The sequence below is a fragment of the Marmota monax genome, unplaced genomic scaffold, assembly GCF_021218885.2.
Source record: "Marmota monax isolate L192 unplaced genomic scaffold, Marmota_monax_Labrador192_F-V1.1 WCK01_AAM20220418_F8-fsc00055, whole genome shotgun sequence".
In the NCBI taxonomy this organism is placed as follows: Eukaryota; Metazoa; Chordata; class Mammalia; order Rodentia; family Sciuridae; genus Marmota; species Marmota monax.
Genome location: NW_026695205.1, coordinates 8,226,696 through 8,252,303, shown reverse-complemented (window position 1 = coordinate 8,252,303; position 25,608 = coordinate 8,226,696). Strand labels below are relative to the sequence as shown.

At 34.7% G+C, this 25,608-nt stretch overlaps 1 protein-coding gene across 4 annotated transcripts in view; it reads right to left on the bottom strand.

Moving 5' to 3' along the window:
* Window positions 1-529: 529 nt before the first annotated feature.
* Window positions 530-25,608, bottom strand: part of Kifap3 (kinesin associated protein 3) — a 135,667-nt gene continuing 110,588 nt past the window's right edge. For 3 of the 4 annotated variants that reach the window (XM_058574497.1, XM_046430108.2, XM_046430105.2), the window contains one exon: window positions 530-990. In XM_058574497.1, coding sequence (XP_058430480.1) covers window positions 882-990 — 109 coding nt within the window. In that variant the 3' untranslated portion in view covers window positions 530-881. Of the gene's footprint in view, window positions 991-4,408; window positions 4,478-25,608 lie in introns of all 4 variants that reach the window. The other variant, XM_058574496.1, reaches the window with a different exon arrangement.

Genomic DNA, 25,608 nt, shown 5'->3' with positions numbered 1-25,608 from the left:
ATAAGCACAATACTAATCCTTTTCACTTATGCTAGTTGTTCCAGGTTTATAGCCTACAATTAGGAAAACATGAATTCAAATCACCTAAGAGACTATAGTCATATACATCATCACTCACAGCATATGCTCCATTGTTAATTAAAATCATAGTAATTTTGTGAAGAAACCTTTGAGGCACATAGTAAGGAATAAAAAGGTGATGCTCTTTTTTATAAATCTTAAAGTAGTACATATACAAAATACTAAACAGCACATATATGAAATACTAAAGTATTTGCAAGTAGAAAAAGAATGCAAGAAAAAGTAGTTCAATGGCAAAACTTTCCTTTGTATGGGAAATAAAATTCATGTGCACCACATGTAAGTATATGACTCCTATAGAATTGCAGTAAATGCAAACATGTGAGCTGGGGCTGTGGCTCAGTGGTAGAGCGCTTGCCTAGTATGCATGAGGCACCACATATAAATAAGTAAATAAAATAAAGGTCCATCAACTAATAAAAATATTTAAAAAATACAAACACGTGACTTTGGATCATTCATTTGCACTTTATGCATCCTTTTAATAGAAATTAAATTAGTTCCTTAATGTACATAATGTAGTGTCTGTTTTCCAGTCTAGTAGCTTTTCAACATTCACTTCTGAGTCTCATGGTAAATGGTTTTCAATATCAGGGTGTGGCTAGATGAGTGAACAGTGTTAGCATCAACTCACTTGACAGGAAATAGAAAGGGTTGGAGTTTATCTGCAGCTAACAGGGAAAGTAAGAAGAAACACAGACCCACAATAGTATCAACATGCATTATTAGGCAATGATCAGAGTTAACCCAACCCACACAGAGTTCTTCTAAGCTGAGAGTACACACAGAAAGGGATGATTTTATCGAGACCCATAGCCATAGTAGTAAGGTTCATCAGGGCGGAATCCGTAGGCTGTGGCAGGGCGTCCAAGAAGGCCAACTGGTTGGCCAAAGCCATCTATTCCAAGGCTGAAAGAGAAAAAGAAGGCAGCTATGTTTTCCATTACATATCCACAATGCAGGTCAAGTGAGAGGCTGGGAAGTTACACTTCCAAGATTTTCTTTCTAAAAGCAGTGATAGTGATTTATAGAGATATCATTACAAAGGATTATCATTATTCAAGTTAATATAGTCATTAAAATGTGTATATTTACTTCCAATAAGATGTCAGAAAGAAACCTCTGTCATCAGGTACTATTTGAAATAAAGTAGAAGAATCAGATAAAAAGAGTTTTATTTAAAAAGGTATTCATAAATGGCTCTTATGACAGAATATGAAAAGATTTTGCATGCTAGCAATGATCAGTAATACACTGCTAGGGAAGGATAAAATTAAAAATGTGGTAAAGAGAGTTTAGCTATTTACTATAAGGCCTCTTTTTCATATGAAGATATAGGACTAATTTACTATTTATAGGGACATGCAATTTGAGTTTTAACAGTGAACTCTCATACAGGTCAAATCATATCATAAGTCTGAAAGAATAAGACATAGAATTCTACAAAATTTGACAACTGGCCAGGTTTGATCTTCAAATCCTTCTAATTCCTAATGCAAAAACATACTGAATAGTGTATCTTTCTTTTGAGTGACATCAAGAAGACAATTATAAGTTTTGGTTCCACTTATTCTATGGAAATAAAATAAGCCCAAAGATAACCTTCAGAGTTGGAAAGATATCTGAAGTGCAGATACACTTTATGATTATTAAAAATTCTTCAGTCTATTAGTAAATTATTTAGAAGAAAATCTATTATTCAAAGTACTTTTTAAGGATCAGGGAATCAACACTTAGAAAAATGACAAAAATGCTTATTTTGCCAGGCAAATATAGTAGCTATAACATGCTCATGCACAACTCATGCAGTGAATGCTAGTGGCTTGATTTCCAGTCAAAGGAAACCATTTATAACATGGAAATGTAAGCTCCAGAAAAAAGCACATTTAAATGATTCAAGATTATGTGAGATTGTACTAAATGGAAAGATACTTTTCAGCAAAATCTAATATGATTAAAAATATGTTCACATTGGTGCAAACTTCCTCTCATCATCAAACTGAGATTAAGTTGAAACACTTTAAAAGTAACTCTCAAAATTAATGTTTTAAGTGGCTTGTGCGTGCGTTAATGTGTTAGGAGAGAATTAAAGAGTAAATGTAAAGAATCAAAATACATATAAAACATAATGTTCATGTGAATCTACCCCTTGGGGAATAGAATTTCTGAAAGAAAAGTGTCAGGTTATTATTTGTATTGAGTGATTCTAGACAAACCAACATTTTTAGGTTCCTTTATCAAAAACTCTGTGCCCACAATTTGTCAACGTTGGTTGAAATTTTTAAGTCTGCTTTTTATGTAAAACCACCCCTCCTATTTTGTTTCCATGGGAAGAGAGGTTAAAGAGGGGAAGTTTATTCTACAGGTATTGGAAAAGCTGTTTCATAGGTTAGTAGAGTCCATAAATTCCTTCTGTTCACTGCTAAGATACCCTGGTTCAGTTTAAAATCTGAAGGAAGAGTTGGCTATTGGAAACCTCTCTAGAAACCCTGAAGCGAATAAAACTCAGTTATGAAGGGATAATTACACAGCTGCAAGTTTTGCTCAGTCCTCCTTCATCTCTCTGTGTACCACCTGCCTTCAGCCAATCCTTACCTGTTTTTTCCCCACCCCTCCTCTGAGGTTGAAATCAGAAGACCTAGGTTAAACTCAAAGTGATTTTGTCCTCATTTCTCAATGTAGGGGCTATGGTGAGATCTCTGCAGAAGATGGAAACGAGAGGCACATAGTGACCAGTGGGGATATCTGCAAAGGCACCTTCACAGTGAGCCCCACAGAGGGCCTTTTGGCAACACCATTAGGCTCCATCTAAAAATCAGATGACCCTTGACTGCCTCATGGGCACACAACAAGGAGCTTTTCAGCTACAATGCTGGTAGGAGCAGCCCAAGCAATTCCTTGGTGAAGTGGTGACCTATAATCATCAGGAGAATGTGACCTTTTTGGCAGGCTTGTCTGCATGAAGAAGAGGACTTAACAGACTCTCGGAGGCTGAGGCCATTATACAAACTGCTAACTCCCATCTCCTTCTTTAAATTTCTATGGCTAATAGGCAAAATTTTGATGACTGTTTTCCAATGTGGTCTGTCAGCAGAGTGAAGAATAAACTTAAACATTATCTGATTTGCCTGTTCTTTTCATTGTGAATTAACAAATGGCTCTTCTATTTTTTTTCTTTCTTTTTGAATATGTTAATCACATTATTAGCAAAGCTGTGCACCCTCAAGTCAGTGAAAGCAAGACTGGCCCTTGAGTACTAATGAGTGAGTCTCAGTTCTTGAACATTAGTCTTTAGGCTAACAGTAGCAAAGTTCTCTTTATGTAAGCAATAGCCTACCCAGAGATATCTGTGTGTGTGTTACAATGCATGGGGTCAGGTTAACCTTTTTAGCTTCTTATATATCATTTGGGGGAAAATTTCAAGGGATGCAACTGGCCAAAAGTTTTTTAGAATTCATCATACATTACAGATGAACTTCTTGTTTAAAAAATAGAGCCTGGGTCAAAACCAAGAAAGCCTAATGGTGGGGTTTCCTTTAAACAAAGCAGATAGACTCTTTATGTACTCTCACTGGGGACACTGGGAACCCTGAGGACCAAGGGAGGCATACCTGCTTTTACCTGTGTGACCACTTTGCTACAGATAAGAGGTGTTATACTTGGCTCTCTATAGGTGCTCTAATTCTATCTTGCACTGTGTGTCTCCCTTCTGCTCCTAATCTACACAAAAAGTTTCCTGTCCTTCTACATTAGCATATGTACCCACTATACTACTATTTCTTGAGAGGACTACTTATTTTGTATTATATCACCTTTATTGAACCTTTGAATTGTCAAAATGCAGTATTTTTTCTTGAAAATACCCAATTTTAATCCAAAGAAAATGGTTATGGTTTGTTGTGACAGGCAAGTAAGAATAGTAAGGCCAAAAACATCAATCTGAATTGTACAAGAATGACGGTTTTTGATTACCTAGAAGGAAAAATGAAAATTTCCTTCAAGTGAAAAATTTATACTTAACATCCAATAACAAATATGAAACCATATCTCGAGTTTGTTTTATAAATTTAGAAATCTAATTGACACAGAAAGCTCAGACTGAATTTTCTCCACATTTATATGCAAGTTAAGGCACATTCTTAACAACATTCATTGGGATTCTAAGCCTGAGATGATTCAGAGGGGTAAAAGGAGCCTGGAAAGGGCGAGTGACGCTCCACATGCAGCACACTACGAGGGAATGGCAGCCAGCGAGGGACCAGCACTCTCAGGCTCTGGACACTCTGCCTGAGTCGACATTCCTGTAGAAAGCAAGAAAATCACCTACCTCTGGCTGTTTGTGAGGCTTAATTAGTGCATATTTGTAAAGCACTTTGAAATCCTTGGATGAAAAGTGCTGCGTAAGTGAAAAGTATCATCATTATTCTATTAAAGTAGATAAGAGCAACACAACTTTCTCTTCTTTAAAATTCCTAAGTCAGCAATATAAATACAGAGCAGGTAATAAATTTATTAGTGGACGTTATAAAAAATGAGACTCTCTCTCATGGACATGCCAAACTGTTGGTGCAAAACTTTTTACACTCATATGAAATCCAGTTTTATCAGTTTTAGAAGTACTCTCTGGACCCACGAGGAGTGTAATTCTTCTTGGATATAACTGCTTCACACCCTCACTCAGTCCTCACAGCATATCTTTATCATCTCATTTGCATGCTAAATCACTTTGGTTTTCTAGTGTTTACCTTAAAATGAAACTGAAATTAACACCATGCTTAAGATGCAGTCTAAAATCAGTACAGAATATGAGATCCAATCTCTGACCCTCTATTAATGTATATGAAAATTGTACTGTTCTTAAAAATTGTCAGGAGTCATTAATTATCATCAAGTTGGCTAAGACTGAATATATAGGTATGGGTATAATTGGATGTGTGTGTGTGTGCACACACACCCACCCACCATAATGTCACTTGGTGATCCATAAGGTAATATTAAAGGTTAAAATTATTTTGGAACTTATTTATTTATTTATTTATTGGTACCAAAGATTTAACCCAGGGGTGCTTTATCACTGAGCTACATTCCCCAAGCTCCAACTCCCATTTTTTGAAACAGGGTCCCACTAACTTGTTTAGGGCCTCATTAAGTTGCTGAGGCTGGCCTTGAACTTGCTATCCTGTCTAAGCCTCCTAAGTGGCTGAAATTATTTTGGGATTGTCAACTGAAAGGACTTGACATGAGCTAGCTTCATGAGACAAAACTTCTCTGAAGTTTATAGAATTGCATGAAGTGATTTGTTAACAATTTTCTGGAACATTTCATTGTCTTTATTAATTACTCTAATATGTTGAACACAGAATCAAAATTAGTATGTTTATATTCCTGAATAGATTATTTAATATATGGTAGATACACACACACACACACACACACACACACTGCTAGAGAAGAATTTGGGAGGCTAGAATGCCTTCATGGAAAACAGCTCCATTTTAATGCACCTATTATAATTTTGCTTATTGTTGTGCTCTCCTACAGAATGTAAGCCCACCAAGTGCACAATCTGTCTCGTTCAGCAGTACCTCCCAGTATCCAGCATAGAATCTGACATGGAGGAGACACTCAACAGTGTCTGAATGCATGATCAGATGAGTCTGAGGACAGGTAGGATTTCACAGGTAAAGAGAGAATTGCTGATAGAGTAGTAGCCTGAGCAAGAAAGAGTGGGCCAAAGAACAGCAAAGCACATGTTATGGAGAAGGTCTTAGGCTCAGGATGAAAGCAAGTGATGGGAAAGCAAGCTAGGAAGGGAGGCAAGGACCAGACACTGGAACTCTTCACAAACTATGCCAAGAACTATATGCTTTCTAAGAGATGCTGGTGGTTTTTAAGAAAGAGAACAAACTAATTCTGTGTTTAGAAATTTATCTGTGGTAGGAAAGGAGGTTGAGAGTCAGAAACCTAGAAAATATTTAAGACACTATTCTGGAAGTTCAAATGTGAAGTATTGAAAACCTAGAAAGAGGCACTGGCAGAAAAGCAGTGACCAACTATGCTACACTTCACAATAAAGAATGTAATATTTTTTTTGTTTGAACTAACAGTGAAGAAGAAAAATTTCAAAACTAGGTGAAAATTTTCAAGATTACTGATAATTAGAATGAAACAGTTTTTGCCCCTTTAGTACAGGAAAATGCTTCATCAAACTAAGAGACTGGTATTCCACGTAGATAAAATCTGATAGGACTGGGGTTGTAGATCAGTGGTGAAAAGCTTGCCCTAGCATGTGTAAGGCACTGGGTTCAATCCTCAGCACATAAAATAAGTAAGTAAATAAAATAAAGGTTTTGTGTCCATCTAAACTAAAAATATTTTTTAAAAAAGCCATGTGCAGACAAAATTTTTAAAAAAATTGATAGAAGCTATACTCTGTTTAACAGGAAGAAAAAAATCTTTCCGAAATTCTTGTAGTAAGCAGAGCACAAGTGTAGTTTGAATAAGATAATGCCTATAAAAATAATACCTGACATTCCTAAAGCGATGATTATTGAGATCAAAATGCTTGTAATTTACAAAATAACCACTAGATGGAGAGCTTGTCTTAGCACTGAATACCTACTATGTATTTCTAATTTTAAAACAAGGCTTATCAAATTTAAATTTCTCTGCCCTTAGATAATCAATGTATTCATTTTATTAACATGAAATAACTTAAATAGAAATACCTATATTTTAAAAACTTGTGTAAGTTGGTGCCTAGGAAAATAGAAAAGATGCCAATTGTCAAAGACACCGAAACCACAATGTATATTAAAGTACTAACATCATAGCATGGCTTCTAAGATCTTCACTGAACTACATAAATGGCCTCTTTTCTGGTTTCTATAAATTCACTTGTAATAAATGTATATATTTTGGGTTGCTCAAAGGCATTATTTATTACTTTGAATTTGAACAAAAGTATTATTGAGAAAATGAAATCTAAGAGCACACAGCCAAGGAGCCTTTTAAATGGGTTTCACCAATATAGATCAAGTTTAGATGTCATTTTCCTTTTAGTTTTTATTCTTATTCTTCATATGCTTAATCATAAGCTTTTTTTCATTATGATAAAACTAAATATCTAAATCATCTTGAAGAATCAAATTCTTAGTGAGGTCAAACTAACAATTTTCCAAAAACCAAGGGCAAATTATATGAATGGTAGGAAGCTGAATCTAAAGTACTCATCTGGAGTTTATTAAAGTTTTTCTAAACAGATATCTGTCAGTCAGTTCTAAAAGAAAAAAGCACCACCTTGGGGACAGATCCTTTCAATTTAGTTACTATGCTGAGATGCTCCAGATAAAAACTAATTTGTACTAATCATTCAGGGAGCATATGTAAAAATAGTCACTAATTTATTCCAAATGGCAAAGAAAGCCCATTTCTCTCTCTTTTAATCTCAATTTACACCTCTTCTTATATACCTTAATTGTTTGCTCATCTAGAGTCTATTTTAATGATTATGTTTCTTAACGGGGAGAAATGTCATCGGTGGTATCTTAAATAGTACATTTTATAGTCCCATTGAGACCTCTCTTCTTCTATTTGAATAGAACCTAGTGGTGCTCTACCATGGAACCTTTTTATTTCTTATCTTGAGACAGGGTATCACTAGGTTGCCCAGGCTGGCCCTGAGCTCCCAATCCTCCTGCTCAGCCTCCCCAGTAGCTGTGATTACACTCATGCACCACTCACCTGATCTGAGATTCTGAACTCTAGCTCTTGGGTGCCTATGTCTTACTGTGACTGATAATTCTCCTTCATGATGGTCCTTTCTTCACATGCTTTGTAATTTTCTTATTGTGCAGTCGATTTCAGTTTTTGTTGTTGTTTCCTGTCTGTTGGCCCTTGAGCTGTGGAATATTTCTACAGGGATTTTCAGTATTTGTTTATAATGTACCAGGGACTGTCAGACATTACCTGTTAATTTCTTGACTTGGGGATCCCTGCACTAGATGCACAGGATGGATTCACAATCCACTCATGTGATGGAGCCAGCTCGAGGGTTTCTCTTTCTCAGGGGTGTCTGTCCTCTCTACTGAAGGCTTGGGGCACAAGACAAGTTTTGACCATTTCTCTAGGATGATGAATTAAAATTATCTAGTCCTTTCAGCTGGTAAGAAAAAAAGGAGCCTTTTGAAGTTCCAAGCTTTATAAAATGGATTCATTTATATCTTCTAGTATCATATAACCTATACCTATTTCAATACTCTGGTGGATGGTTATTTTATTTTTTGATACCTGGAGTTTTCCCATCTTTCTTGGGAACTTGGTCATGTATTGCAACTGTCTGTCACATCTCATCCACCATTTCTACCTCTCTGTGTAGGAGCTCAGTGCCATCTTGCTGGAAGTCTTATCTTTTTTTTTTTTTTTTTAATTGTTACTTATCTGCTCTGCACATTCAAGAAAAAAAACTTATAAACCATGTATTCTTATGACTCAAAACTGGCTTTCTTGAAGCAAACAATGACTTGAAAGAAGTAATTGGAACTACTAGAAGGTATTTTATTTATCCTTATCTGTAGCTGTTAACAGAAACAATACTCTTAATAGGTGCCCAATGGGAGTCATCTGATATGACTATGAAGTTGAAGTGAATATTTATCTAGACCTATAATGACCTCAGGCTCTCTGGTATCTCTAGTCATTTTTAACTTACACTCCTTCACTTAAGTATAAGGACTTCTTGAAACCGGCAGTTCTAATACAGGCACTGCTTCACTTCATGCCACCAAATGTTAAAGGAACTTACCCAGAGGCTCAAAAACCTCTGGGTCACTAAATTTAGTCATTAGCACCTCTTTTAAATAATTGTTTGTCTGTTCCTGGTTCAACATTTATATAATCTGTCATAATACCTGGGTTTTCTAAGGTACAAAGATAACTGTTGTAGGCTTAAAGTAGAGAACATCGAGTTAGGAGCAGTGTTTTCTCAGTGATAGTTTAACCATACTTTCTGGGACTGAGTGAGTTAAATCCTGAACACCACAACTAATTACTATGTAATGCTAACCTTAGTGCTGGTTCATTTTGAGACTCTTTAAAATATGAACTGTGTATTTTACCCCTATGCACTCTCTTAATGATTTGTTTTTTTAGACTGAAATCACTTCCAGCCATCACTTATACTCTTGGTCTCTACATATGCACTTTTGCAAGCACAAATATTTCTTTTTCCTATTGGTCTGCCAGCCCTGTCAGAGCAAATTTCACTTTAAACTAAATGCTATGATACTTAAAACCTCTTGGATTACTCAGACTGCTAGTGTGATCTATGACCTTCCAAGAATGACAGCTGAACTTTCCAATTTGCTTATACTGCTTGGGGAACTAGCAAGCACATGCCAAAAAGGAAAATGTTTCTGATGTTGAGCAGAGAGGAGAGTTCTTGTTGGAGGCAGGGGCAGGAGACTGAAAAATACTAATAAGAAATGAAAAGAAACTAAACATGCCGTAAAGTCAAATACCTCAAACATAATTCAAAAGTTAATGCTAGTACTAAAAACTCTTTAGCTGGACTAACCAGTTAAAATATGAATAATGACCTTTAGTTACTGTGATTTAAGCACCAAACAGAATCTCAGTCATAATGCCCTATTGGAATGAACAAGTTCAAAAACTGAATAGAATCTAAAATTATCATAACTATATTAAAAAGGGCTGTATCAATTTCCTTTTTTTCTTTATAAAACAGAAATCTGTCATGTGAACAAAATCAAACAGGTAATATGGCCATTTAACATGCATGCCAGCTCTATTGACACAATATCATTCTCTCAAATAAAAAAATGTTAATTTTTTGTTAATATGCATGTCTCCAAAGTTCTTTTACTACCTTACATTGGAGACAGTTTGCCTTAAAAAAAAAAACCAACCTCAGAAATTTATCAAATTTAAGATGCTAATGTTTCTAATTTATTTCTAGTCCCTTCATTTGCTTTGATTTTTTGGCTACCTAACAGACAAATTATGTTTGTCAGATAAAAATCAAGCAGTGGTTGATGGATACTTTTCCAAAATTAAGGATAATAGAAGCTCAACACTTTTTTTTTGGTGCTGGGGATCAAACCCAGGGCTTTGTCCATGCCAGGAAGTGGTCCATCATTGAGTTACATCCCCAGTCCTATTTTCCTATTTTTTCAAACTTTTTTTTTTTTTTAGTTGTCGATGGACATTTATTTTATTTATTTATATGTGGTGCTGAGAATTCAACTCAGTGCCTCACATCTGCTAGGCAAGCGCTCTACCACTGAGATACCCAGTCCTATTTAAACACAATAAAGTGTATGTATATATATATAAATATATATATTTTTTTCATGTGGACCAAGGCATATCCGAAACATCAGGGGTTACAACCAGCTTGGGAATTCTTCCCTAACCCACCCTTGCCACAGCTGATTCATAGTGGGGTAAAGTGCATATTTTTAAAAGGCTAGACATGAATATTTAAATTTTGATTCTAAATAAGTTTATAATTACAAATATACAAAAAAAAAAGCATTTCCTTGTCTTATTAGGATACTTTGAAAGATCCATGTTGGGAGAGGTTATTTGGTTACTTTTCAGCCACTAATTTAGTAGTTCTATAATAATATGTCAGATAAAAGTTTCAAATATTTAGCATCCTCTACAGACTTTAGGATCTCAGAATATAGTATAACATATTAGTAGTATATTTAGCACTAGAATAGGTGCTAAAGTAAATCTCCATATTTGTCTCATAGCTTTCTTGTTCCTTACGAATATATTTCACCGTTACATTATATGCTTATTAAAAAATAAGGAAATCCATATTGTGCTTAGACCTAAGGCTAATAAATAGGTAGTTTAATCACAAGTCTTCTGATGATGAAGTAAGGTGTTGCTCTATCATCTTCAAAGAACATGGCTAAGCACCCTTTGGTCATAGACTGTTTGTATGAAACAAATTCAGTGCAGACTTAGAATGTGAAAGTATGTGATTCTAACAAATGTTTTTCTTACTCATATCTTATTACCGTATCTTAAAATTATTTTTAAAGGGCATAAGGAAGCACTATACTATTTTTTTCCTTATCATTGATGTATGGGCAGTTTCCCCTTAGGAATGGCAATTAATTTTCTTAAATGAAGCACAATTAATTTGAAAATTAGCTTACTAACAACTCTTGAATTTTAACAAAGTTAGAGGAGTGCAATGACTTTGGAATAAGGGTCTGGATGGGATTCTGTCTCTACTGATATGACTTGTTAACATTCCATATCTGTAACTTTCTTTGTCACGGTTTTAATCTTTGTAAAATAATGGCTATCACTTTTAATATCTCTATACACTGAACTTATCATATTTCCAAATTTCTTACAAGATTAATATGCTTTTATAGTATATGTGGTGTTGCTGCTGTTACAACATATGAAAGTGATGGAGCCTTCCTTAAAAATGCTTAGGCGATTCTGAATCCTGTCGTAAGGTGCAGACAGACATTCTAGCATACTTGGCAGGTTTCTTACATTCACTTCCTGTTTGCCTCTACAGGGCTCTTACATAAGTCATAGAGACTTATACCTACACATAGGCATACTAATTACCATTGCACTAAAATGATGCCATGGCCAATCATCTTCCTTTTACCATAGTGAGACTGGACTGCTTGTATAAATAAAGTTATTCAGTCAAAACCCTTCAGATTCTATGTCATCATTAATGCAAATGATACAACACCTCAAAGGGACAAAACGACAGGGAATGCTATTTGTGTGCTTTTTCATCTTATTCTATATTCTGTGAATTTATTTTTAAAATAGTAAATTAAGGGTAAGGTTTTTTAGTTATCTCCCACAAACCACCATTTCCCACAATGTACACATTCCTGTACTTAGGCTTACTGCTAGCATTGGTTTCTCTTAGACAGGTCATGAGAATGTTTAGGGTGGTGTATTTTCATTTTGTGATGTCCGTTGTCTTTGGGGTTGTGCCAACCTGAGGATCTGAAACTTATAAGCAAGCTGGGCAACTCTGACAGTTCTTCAGGGTGATGAGAATGCACTGCACATTGGGGGGATCTGGGTTTTAGGCAGTATTCCGTATCAGTGTAGAAGTCTACCTATAGTAGTTGTTTCAGGTGTGTAGGGCAAGGAAAATACTGGTTCTGTTTAAAATGACTATGGTGCCTACCTACTGTTGGTCAAGAGTCCCCCTTCTCCAGACACGCATTTGTGTGCATGTATGTACCTATCTATCTACCTACCTAAAATGAAGAGTCAGTTTCTACTCTGAGAACATTTCGCTCATGAGATAGGAGGCCTAGAAATCAACATGTACAACCAACTTCTTGATATAGTGGCTCTCCCAAATCTCAAAATTATCCAAATTACATATTTTAGGACATTGACATGTTTTAAAAGGGGCTATTTTTCTATTACAAGTCACAACAGGCTGTTGCTGGAGTAATCCTTCTAAACTGCTTCTTATGATAATGAAGCAACTAAACTGTAATAGATTACTAGACCTATAACTTTAGTAGGTCGTATTTCAAAGATACTGTGATTCTTTGTTAGTATTGCCCTAATTAGCTTAAAATTCCATAAAGTTTAAAAAATAAAATTTACCACATTATATAATTAGATTGTTGTTTTTCTGTAAAATACTAAATGTCTATATGTTCCTGTAATAGAAATAATTTAATGAAAAACAACACTCCAAATAACATATTCTTCAAGTGAAAAGGGGGAAAGGTTTCATTATTTAAGGTAATATGGCATTCTTTTCTAAAGATCACTAATTCTGTTTCCTCTAAAAATTAAGCAAAATTATAACATACTTAAGAGACTTATTCTACTGAAGACATACATTTACTCTAGGTGTGGGAATAACACAAAAGTGGGTAGGAAATGTAAAACACCTTTGATACTAATGCCGTGCTTAGTGTTATTTCTTTTTCTAAACCTGGTAATACCACTCTCCTGAAATATTTTTTTTTTTAAAAATGAAAGTTGAAGTAAGGGATAATAAGTAAGATGCTTGAATATATACAAAAAATTATATCTTAACCCTGCACTGCAAGCTTCTTAGAAGGAAAGGGATAGTTTCTTCCCCGGCTCCCACCCCAGTGCTTGTCAATTAAAAAGGTCCTGGGTAAAGGAAAGTTTAAGTGTTATAAGTGCATACCTTTACCTTGATTCTTTATCTTATGCTCCATAAAGTTAATTTCAATTGTCATCATAGAAACTTTTTAAAATATGAGTTAAAAGTATCTTTTGGAAATCACAGAAACAGCAAAAACACCAAAACCCATCAGCATGTATGCTATGCTTCTGATTTATTACCAACCACAATCTGGTAATAGGGAAGAAATAAGGCCAAGGAAACCTTTTATTCATTTTAAGTATTGGGTAGAATTTGTTGCTATAGAATTTATGCTACTTAACAATAAAAAGTAATATAAATTTCTATAATTCTGGTTTCAGCACTGTTCTCTAAAGATACAACTTTAAAAATTATTAAAAGAATTTTAGGCTAGTGTTTTAAGTATGGAGGCATCATTCCTCCAGATACAACAAAACTGAAAAAATATATATTTATAGCAAGTCAGCAATGAGATTGGCTCTAACTGAATCAAGTGACTTCTGAACATATTCTACTCATCTTTCTGCATGAAAAACTTGTATTTCAGATATATAACTCCAGGAAAATAATTATTTTGCAATTCTAAATAGATAGTTGGTTATTGCCATTACTGATAAGAATTTTTTCTTACAATTTTTTTAAATGTTGTATTTTTTCCAGTTATGCATATTGTACATTTTTTTTGGAATATACTTAGTAATGCTATGTGTGATTTTTCTGCAGGTTGATAACTTTGCTTGAAGTAGATTTTCTTTAAAAGGATGGACAGTTATGTGGAGACTTCGAAAGTATTTTCCTGTGCTCCTCATGGAAATTGGATGCAAAGATTTTTGCGGCATGGCAAAGCTTTACCGTTGGTTGTTACCTGATGTGTAAACATTTCCAGGCTTTCAGCGTGCTGTGTTCTCCCTAAGTTTTTTTTTTTTTTTTCCCAGCATCTGCGTGACACAAAACTCTGGAGCTCCTGATCTAGAACTGGAAGTCTAGAAACAGAGTCAAAGAATGGCCAAGAATTTTTCTACTAACATTATTTCTTCCTTTGCTGTGAAATAATAGATTAAATGTAAATTTAATAAATTCTTTAAAAAAAAGTTCACACTGAAAATCAAATGGAAATGCAGTAAGGCATGTCTGTGTTTGAATACTGGCTCTGATCTTCACAACTCAGTTATTACACAAACACCTACTCAGAGTTTAGTGTATGTCAGGTACGTGGATACAACTTTGAACAAGATAGTCAAGGTTCTAGTCCTTTTAGAAATTATATTCTTATGGAAGGAATAAGACTAACAAGAGAACAAAGAAACCATTAGGATATATGGAGAAAAAGGGTCTTCTTTGAAGATTTTGTGAGGAAAAGACTCTAAGAAAGTAGTATTTGAGCTGAGATTTGAAACATAAGCAGCAGCAAGTTATCTTACAAGTATGAAGATTATTTAAGCTAAGTACAAAGGTGAAAAAGTGAAAAAGACTTGGCAAGAGAGGAAGAGAAAGCAGCCTGGGGTGAACGTAATTGGTAAGCAACTGGGTCATTTGAAGGTGAGACTGGAGAAGCAGTAAGTGTCAAACAAAGTAGGATGGCACAGAACAAGGTAAGAAGTCTGCATCTGATTACAGGGCAAGGGAAGCCAGGAAGGCAGGTGGGAGGCACATCACTGATACTTTAAAGACATGATAGCTACCGTGAAAAACAAAAAAAGGAATGTGAGGGAGGGTGAGTGCAGAAGCAGGCCAATCAGTTCCCAGGCTGAGGAGTTGAGGTAACAGATGGCAACTTGGACTAGGTGTCAACCGTGGGAATGAAATTACCAAATCTGAGACAGTCTAGATAGGAAAAAATAGGACTCGCAGATGGTCTGCACTGTGGAAAGAAGGTAATCAGGAGGAAAAGGGAAGAAGCGAGGAAGCCTCCCAAGTTTATGGCTAGAACAACCTGGTGGATAGTGGTGACATTTACTGAGACAGGATGATTAGGAGATGATTAGGAAAGGAACCTATTTATATGGGGAAAACTAGCAATTTAATAACATTTTTTTAGGGGGGGGGCAGGACTGGGGACTGAATCCAGGGCCTCATACATGCTAGGCAAATGCTCTATCACTGAGTCACACCCCCTGCCCAACAATTGAAAAATATATTAAACATTCAATTGAATATGTCAAATAACAAGAGGGATAAGAATGGTGCCTCAGCTAAAGCATATAAGCTTAAGACAGTGTTTAAGCCCATGGGATCTGGATGAAATCCCAGAGGTGGTGGGTATAGTTAGAACCGAGGATGTCCCCCAAATAGGGTATGGCTAGAGAATAGAGCAACCAGCATCTAATCTTAGAAAAGAGAAGAGCCACAAAGATCACTGAAAAGGAATGAGGGCTTAGAATAAAAGCCAGGAAAATGATGTGTTTTGAGAGCTGAAAGAAAGGAGTTGTAAAAAGCAGGGCTTGGATAACTGTCAAAAACTAGTGAGCACTAAAGATGAGAATGGCCCATTAGATGTGGCAATACGAAAACTACTGGTGATTATTACAAGCCCTCTGTGGGTTGTGTGTGGACTAGATTGTGCATAGTAGCCTCCTGAGGGGATAAGTCTGGCACTGGGAACTCCCTGGGGGCACTCCCCACAGGGATTGACCTTCTGATGTTGGTGAACCTCCCCCCTCCTCAAGCTCTACCTAAGATCCCACACAGACCCTGAAATGGGTGTGACCTGTCAAGATGTCAATCAACCTGCTGACTGCAAGACATCACAAAGCAAGACTCCACCCTTGAAACCTTACCCCTGCCTTTGATGTACTCCCTTAAATAAACCACCAGAGTCATTTTGTCTTTGTCTTTCAAGAACCCATGTGGACTAGATCTATCAGGGGCTTTGCTTTTGTAAATATATTTCTGAGTGTTTGTGTTTTATTATTTGTTAATTATTTGAGATCTTAAAATTTAGGATGGCTTAATTATTTGAGATATTAAGGTTTAGGGTGGCTATTTAGCGTGGCTTGGATTCCTTGGCAGAAGAATCCCCCAATGAGACGCTGGCCTTCTTCCCCCAGAAAGGTGATTTTGACAATACTGGAGAAGCTGGATGAAGAGTGAATGGAAGTCTTTTGAGGAAGTGAGAAATGGGCAGTTGTTGGAATGTGATGTGGAGCCAAAGAGAGTTTAAATTAGGAGATTCCAAATTATGTGTATATGCTGACGAGAATGGTACGGTAGAGGGAAAAAGACTTAAGACATGAAAGAAGTCCTTGATAAAGCAAGAGGGATGGGGTCCAGGGTAAAAATATTTTGACTGATTAGACTTTGAAAAAAAGGACACTTCTTTCACTGTAACAGAAGGGAAGAACAAAAGGTGGGTAAAAAATAAGTTTATGGACTGGGCAAACTGCTTAACTATAAGCTCTGTTTTCTTAACAATCACTGCCTGGTACTCAATATATTTTAACAAATATCATCATCATTATTAATAAACATATCTCAGATCATAGACAGATTTGAAACCATTTAGGAACTGACATTTCAAATAATACAATTAGAATAAAGATTAAGTCTATATGGCACTGAAGCCTGCTTTGCTTCTATTCCTTTCCAATAATTTCACTTGAAACTTGCTGGTTCATGTTCCAAAAATATAATGTCTTTTGAGCTGCTTCACTTGTTTTAAGATTTGTTTTCTTTTTCTTTCTTATTTTTTTTGGGGGGTGGGGGACTGAACCCAGGAGTGCTTAACCTCTGAGCCACATCTCCAGCCCTTTTTATTTTTTACTTTGAGGCAGGGTCTCCTTAAGTTGCTTAGGGACTCTCTAAGTTAACTGAGGCTGACCTTGAACTCACAATCCTCCTGCCTCAGCCTTCTGAGCCACTGGGATTAGGCATGTGCCACTGCTCCTGGCTTATGGGTTTTTTTTTTTTTTTTTGGTGCTGGGGATTGAACCCAGGGCCTTGTGCATACAAGGCAAGCACTCTACCAACTGTTGTTTTTTTTTTTTAAAGAAAAAACAAAAACATTTTTAAGAGCACAAAAACAAAAAACCAAAAAAACAAATAATGTTTACTTTGTGCAGAGAATTTCTGTGGACTCTCAAGACCTCAATTTGGATGGATTTACAGTGGCAGAAAAACAAAAACAAACTGCAGAATAGCCTGTCAGACACATTCTAAAATTCTGTTTTAGCTTTCATCTTTATTTTATTTTTTATATGTAAACTATGATGTTACAATTTAAGTAGACACAGATAGGCTATTTAAAAATAATAATTCCAAGAGTCCAATTTGCAGTAAAGTCCAATACCTTACATCATACCTAGTATCTTCTAAAAGATGTGTGATGAGTGTTGTACCCCTCTTAAGTTTTCAAACCACTTCTCTTTCTTATTGTGTAGCCAGTACTCAGCATTTTCCCAAAAGTGGACCTTCTATTTTATCAAGAAAAAAATAAATTTTATATACGTTCATAGAATCAAATGATTAATGCTTGATAATTTTAATTATAACACAGAAGAAAAAAAAAGATTTTATTGTCCTCAATTTAGAAATATGCTCCAGAATTCTCAAAACACTTTAAAGCCATCATTTTCCTGACAGTTAACTAAATCAATGAATAGGTATTACACATGGCTGATTTATCCTTTTATAAAAGGAAAGGCAGCTGGGCTCAGTGGCGCATGCCTGTAATCCCAGCGGCTTGGGAGGGAGGCTGAGACAGGAGGATCTAGAGTTCACCTCAGCAAAGGTGAAGTGCTAATAAGCAACTCAGTGAGACTCTTATCTCTAAATAAAATACAAAATAGGGCAGGGGATGTGGCGCTCAGTGGCTGAGTGCCTTTGAGTTCAATTCCCAGTACCAGGAAAAAAAAAAAAAAAAAAAAAAAAGGAAAGGATTTCTTCTGTGTAATCAGATGGCTGTCACAGTAACTGACTTCAACAGTGAGAAAACAGAAAGTGATTTTTAAAATCATTTAATAATACTTTTGTTTATATATATAAATATAATATATAAACAAAATATATTTGTCTTTTCTATCATTCAAAATGGCCTTCTGAGGGTGAATTTCCTGACAGAGATAAAAAGCTGCCAAATTCCAACTGTTAACCACAAAGCAAGGCAGTAGAAAAGAAAGATACAAGGTCTAAGTGAAAAATAACTTTTATGTCTGTTCATAGAACCACATAATTAATGTTGAGAGGTGTAATTATAACAAAAAAGAAAAAAATGAGATTTTTTGTACTTCACTATAAAGATGCACAAATTAATATATAAAATTCAGCTTAAATGTGATTTTGAAATTCTACTGATTTATTAAATAGATATTGATGATGTTTCTTTTGCGTATAAGGACCCATTTGATTAGATGGTTCAATAGATGTTCAATGCTATTTTTTAAAAAAATATTTATTTGTTTATTTTAGTTTTAGGTGGATACAATATCTTTATTTTTTATTTTTATGTGGTACTGAGGATGAAACCCAGTGCCTCACATGTGTTAGGCGAGCACTCTACCACTTGAGCCACAACCCCAGCCCCTTCAATGCTATTTTTATTCTAAGAATAGATCTTATAATATGGAGGTCAGGCTTTTTGAAATTTTCTTAAATACTATGGTACATTTTTTATAACAAGAAGTTAAAAAGAATGTTCTGACTCTTATTAAAAAAAAAACTCATTAACTATCAATTTACATTGAAACTAAACATTCAACACAACCAAAGAAATAACTATTTATCTGAGGAGACAGAAGGGCTTGATCTTTTAAAAGCTTTAAAGTAGACCCATGTGACTTTTCATGGTAGCATGCAGGCATGTCATCCCCTGCCCTCCCTGCTGCACTCCATGGACACCTTCTCTTAGTAACAAATGCTCTACATCTTCCTTCCAGGTTTGTCCTTGCAATCACTTGACTTGCTTGATAAAGTAAGTCACTTAAAAAGGAAGAAAACCCAATAAAATGAATTACAAAGACAACAAGATCACACTGATTGCACTGTTGTCATACATCTAGCTGAAATTCTGCAAATATGCAGTTGGCTGTGGTTTGGCATTAACAGCATGCAGCAGTAAGGAGGAGGAAATTTTATTCTCATTAACTGCTGCAGATTTACTGCCGAGAAAAAGGGCTATGTAACCTGAGATGTGACAGTACAGAAAGATCAAAGCCATGGACTGGAAACTAAATAAACCCTCTGGCTACTTCCTGCAAGGAAAATTCACTTTGGCAATGTAAAACAGAGCCCAGTTAAAAACTACTCTCAGTTTTATGAGCTGTCATAGCAGCTCAAGTGGTTTGGACCGGCTGAGTTCAGAACATTATATTTCCTTGTTTTTGTCTTAGATACTTCTATAAGAGATTTTATAGACTCCCCACCCCCCCCCCCTTTAAAAACACAACAACAAAAAACTTTTTAGTTGGAACTGACCCTATAGCCACTATACAGCTGAAGCAGGCAGGCCTTCCTCTGCACATTGCTTTCTCATTTACCAGGACTTAATCCTTCCCTCTTAGATGTAGTTAGTGTATAAATTTAATAATTCATCCACAGTCTGCACAATTCCTACTCAAAATAAGTGCAAATCAGTTTATACAGCCCATATGGCTCATATCTGGAATGATTATAGGTGATGTGAAGAATATGGGAATTAATTAATATTACATATAAAAACTGAAAGGCCCTAAGTTTCAACTATTTAAAAAATTAAGAAAAATTCCAGTTTAATGTTTTTAATAAGAAAAATTTAACAAAAATACTTAAATCACATTAAAACACAGATGGGATCAAATAGACATACCTTAAATTAGAAAACATCTCCGATTAAGAAGCAAGGGTAGTATCAATGAAACCATGCTTAAAGGAACTAGAAAACGAGCTGCTCTAGTTCTCTTGTATTTTTTGAGGGGAGCAGTGCTTATGAATCAACTGCATGCACCGTGGTTCCTCTCATTAGAGTTTGAATAAGCCAGCCACTATAAAGGTGATTGGCATTCTGTTTCCTTCAACAATCTCATATTTTAAATGAGAGCACTTTCTAGGCCAACTATATCACTAGCAGTCATCTTTGCTTAAAAGTTTTGACTTTCTCTCCATTAAATTTACAACTACTTATATCTGTATAGCCAAAAAAATGTATTTAATACATGTGAAAAATCTATAAACTTTAACACCAGATAGTCATTCTTAAATGGTGGTGGTATAATTAACTTCCCAGTAAGGACTGGATTAACTCCCATTTCAGTTCTCTCAGTACAAAGCTACACCATAATCATTGTGTTAACATTTTTACAGGATACAGTCAGTTACATTATTTCATTTGTGCTAAATTTCTTCTCCTAAATGAAAGTCCTAATAAAGTGACAATAAATTTTTTTGGTGGGGGGCGGGAATATCTTTGGCTTTACAAACAGCTAGTGTGCATTTCTAAGAAAACTTTGCTCAGCTTACCAGATAGGAAATTAATAATAAGTTGATGAGGGCAGTTCTATCACCAGTTTTTCTGTTTCTAAATTTCTAAAGGCAAATAAATAACTGAAAATATTTTTCTAGCTCAGGACTATAATTCCTCTAGGGTAAAACATCTTCCCAAGTTACAGGATTCTATGCCTTGATTTTTGGCTCCTATTTCTATATTTCAGTAAAGTTTACAGTTTGCTAATGCTGATGTGTGATAATCTAATAAAATCTGGCCTTAAATGTTATAGGCCCAATTTACTAATAAAACCTAATTCAATTCTCCCTGGGAAATACAAATCATTAGTGTCCAAGTTGTGGAACTAAATTTCCTTGCCTTCTCAATGCTAGAATTAAGTCATCTTTATAAAAATTCTAAACAAATAAGACAAACAATATCAATGTATAATAAGTCCATGAGGATTTATTTGTAAGCATAAAAATAGCATCATGTAAGCAAAAATGTACACTGGTTAATTAGCCAAATAAATTATTTGCATGGGTCTATACTTTACAACTAAGATATTTCCATTCATTTCACTATTTTTTATACAACTGAATTTAACTGTAGAGAATTTAGTGAACTACTTAAAAGAATTTAAAGGTAGTGAGCTAATTGCTCAATGTGTTAACGAACTCTTAGCAGTTTGTTGCCAAGAAAATCTGAAGTACCAATTTGCAGTAAACTGTGCCAAATGCATTAAAACAGAATAGGTACACAAATTTGTGGTGTTGCAGGACAGACACTACATCTCTTACTATGAACTTTAATAACATTTAATCTAAACTTGATAGGCTCATGTATCTGCTTGACATCTGGAGGGATAATGGTGTAAAAAAAGAGTGCTGGCTCCTACCAGTCTTCCTTCTTTATTAGCTACCTCATTCTAGGGTGGACCCTTGAAAACCTCTGAGTCTTAATTTCCACATTGTTAAAATAGCAACTCTGCAGTATTCACCTCACACATTTGTTGATGATCAAATGCAATATATGAAGACATGAAAGTCTTAGTATACTCAGATTTTTTAAAAAGACAAACATTTTATTCTTTGAAATTTTTAGAATGCTCCTAACACATTCCATTTTCTTAAATAAAAAAGTTACTGGTAGAGGGCTGGGGCTGTAGCTCAGTGTCAGAGCACTTGCCTTGCATATGTGAGACACTGGGTTCAATCCTCAGCACCACATAAAAATAAACAAATAAAATAAAGGCATGCTGTCCATCTACAACTACAAATTTTTTTTTTAAAGTTACTGGTAGAATTGTAAAGGGAGTATTCAGAAAGAAAAATGAGATTTCATGTAAGGATTGTGTTAGAGCAAGACTCTCCTGCTATAAAAACTTTCACTTGCCTTGGTTTGATTTTCTCATCAGAAATGTGTTGTTACACAGCTACTGCTACTCACGTTTTCCATTTTTTTTTTACCATCCCACAGGTTTAGAAGTTTAAAATAATCACTTCATTACCTTACGTATAATTTCCTATGTCATATGGAATTATTTCTTAGAATCGTTTTATCTAGTCTAAGAAATTTTTTCAAATACTTCTACTTCACTAATACAGATGAAGGTGGGAAGAAATTAAAATTATTTCTATAGGTTATATCTAGGTACAGACAGGATATATTACTGGGCTTGAAACAAATGTTAACATATATTAAAAATAATGTCATTTGGGTAACAATATCATTTATTATACAAATTTGCATAGATCTAGATATATTTAGATTGAATCATTTACTCTGCCTGAAACAGTGCAGTTTTTTAACAAGACAGTACCTGTCTTGTTACCCAGTCCTGCAGTTGCTATAAAGAAGTTCTACTATATGTGTTTTAATCATGGTTTGGCCAAATTCTATTGGGAAACAACTCTTGCAGACTCTTCCCAATCTAGATTCATCTAAGAACAAATATTAGGGACTCATCAAATGTGCCTGTTAAGAGCAAATAGTAAATAAAATGTGTAACAGATTCCTGCATATAAGGCATTCAATAAGTTTTAGTTTTTAGAACATTTACATAGTATTTAATAACAGGCTTTCTTAAAATCAAAATATGCTTATATACTAAGAATAAACCAAGAACTCTATTATCATGTTTTAACATAAGCAAATGAAAATACCAAACCCTACCATCACTTCGAATTACCATAATTACAGATGTGGCAGTGCCTTATCCAATTTTATGCTATCAAAACATCATATATGAATAACAATTTTATAAAAAGGTTTTTCAATAAGAAAGAAGCAAATTAAAAGATCTCTGGTCAGTTCTTTAAAAAGGTGAAGAATTTTATGTAAGGTGAAGATCTGTTTATTGCTAAACATATCTATTTTTAATAATTTTTTTAGTTGTAGATGAACACAATACCTTTATTTTATTTTTATGTGCTGCTGAGGATCGAACCCAGTGCCTTCCACATGCAAGGTGAGCACTCTACCACTGAGCTACGCCCCCCCAGCCCCTAAATGTATCTATTTTGATTTATTCTGACCTTCAAAGATAGAATTTAATTAGAATACTAGTGTGATATAATCTGGAAAAAATCTGTGGCACAAAAGTAGGTGTTGAAAAAAATGTGTCTTCTATAGGTAAGCATACTTCATAACACTTGGTGGTATTTATCTTCTTTAAGACATAACAACTTTTATATCTTCTCTGTTTATATTTGGTTCTTTGAAAAGGATAAAATACTGGAAATGAAGTGTCTGACTTAAAGGAAATGGACAACTGAAGGGGCTTGTTTTACAGTACCAAATGCCTTCAACTTAGGTTTCATCAACTTAAGTTCTATAAGAACTGTATGAAAGTACTTCTTTGCTCTAATGTAAAACCTTGACAATTGGCAGGTAAAAATGGTACCTGTCTATTTTGTAATACCATGTCTGGAAAAATGATAAAATTCAGGAGTTTAAATAAGAAAAAAGCTATGATCATCTCTGATAAAAATTTAGTAATATACTGAAATAAAGCAGTGTTTTAGGTAATGATTATCTTTAAGAGTTAAGTGTTTGCTACTTACTTTAGTTCTTATAATACTGAACAAATGATCAGGCTCAATGTCTATCAAAGCAAATGTTTCTGGGAGGCTCTTTTCACTTTTTAAAAAACTTTCCATATAATATCCACACTACTGCTACAGTGATGAAGCTGACCAACACTTAAATTATTAGAACAAATTAGAGTGTGCATTATCCATTAAAAATTGACAGAAGACTTATCAAAGAAAGAATTTCATGGGTATATTTATTTTTATTTCAATAATAAAAGGGCTTCTTTGGTTGGCCAAATCAGGGTTGTAAAATGGACAACGATTTGACTGCTTTTTTGAGTAATTACTGTAAAGTAAACTCATATAACTATCAATTAACATAGTTCTATAAACTCTACAATAATACCTTTTAGTAAGCTAATATGAAATTTTGAGATTATTTTTCTCAAGTGAAAAAAATGGCGAAAACTATGTACTGGGTATAATTAAGGTGGCCCTAAAAAGGTCTAATATTTACATGTAGAATCCTAGTCATAGGAAAAAATCATACATTAACAAATTTTGATGAAAGTATATGTTTTACATTTTCAAGAAGTAATGCATTGTGGCTGGGGTTGTGGCTCAGCAGTAGAGCGCTCACCTAGCACGTGCAAGGTGCTGGGTTTGATCCTCAGCACCACATAAAAAGAAAGAAAGATATTGTGTCCAACTACAACTAAAAAAAAAAAAAAGAAAGAAAGAAAAAAAAGTAATGCATTACTTCAATTCGGTATGATTTTTAAAAGTACAACTAACATTTCAACTGTGATTTAATATTAGAAAAAAATAGGAATGAAAGGTACATATGTGTAATATATTATAAGTTTAATGTACAAAATGTTAATGCTGAATTATTATAAGAAAGAAAAAAAGGGGCTCTAACACATAGAGAAAATGGAGGTGTAAGAATCAGATGGCTCAGAAAATGCACACATCCAGTTCACTTTGACCTCAGTGAAATGGTCAGTACATGACATCACTCTGCCAACCACAAAGAACGCCTGGCTCTCTGAAAAATATTTTTCAAAGCCCTAAGGAAACCTAAGCAGTCTCTTATTTTTTTTTCCAGTTTATGAAAATTGGATTCCTATAAAAGGAAAACCGGCCATTTTTACTGCAACAAAAACTGATTTGTAAAAGCTGGAAGCAGTTTAAAAATATTCTTAACATGAGGTTCTTGTTAGTCTTGAAAAGTAAGAGTTATAATAAAAAATCGGTCCAAAAATATGGTATGGATACATGGTATATAACAGGAAAAAAAGCTAGTCTTGGTCCTATTATTTTTAATTAGCTTCAATAGCAAGTTCCACTTTACTTTCTAACACCAGTTCAGATTTGGGGAAGGGAAGATTTACATTTGACACCCTGGGATCGGCAACTCCATAGCTAAGGCCCTGGAGCCCTAATGCATTTTGCATTAACTTTAAATGTCGGGAAATCCTGGCGCCAAGAGGTTCAAACCAATAGTGATACACATCTAAAACCCAGGATTCTCTGTCAACTGCCAGTATCTATTTTATCAAACATGTAGTCTCTCTAGTAGAATGAGATAGATGAGTTTAACAGTTTTCACTGTTTCCAATTAAACTGCCTTGATGTATTACAAAAATGCAGGATTGCAGACTAAGAAGGACCCTTGAGTTGGATTTTAAGAAAAACACCAATTTGAACTGTTTAAATTTTCTCATCTGGCTTGGTTTCTCAAATTTTAACACATTTGTCTTATTATTACACTTTGTCAATTTAGGAAAAAATTCATCGAACAATTAAAAACAAAAAACCCTCATGACATACCAATTAGTAATTTATTCTTTACTTTGCAGGAACTTGAGATCATGTACTTGAGATCATGTGAATCTGCTCAAATTTTAAAATGTTCAAAAACCAGCAAAGACTGGCAA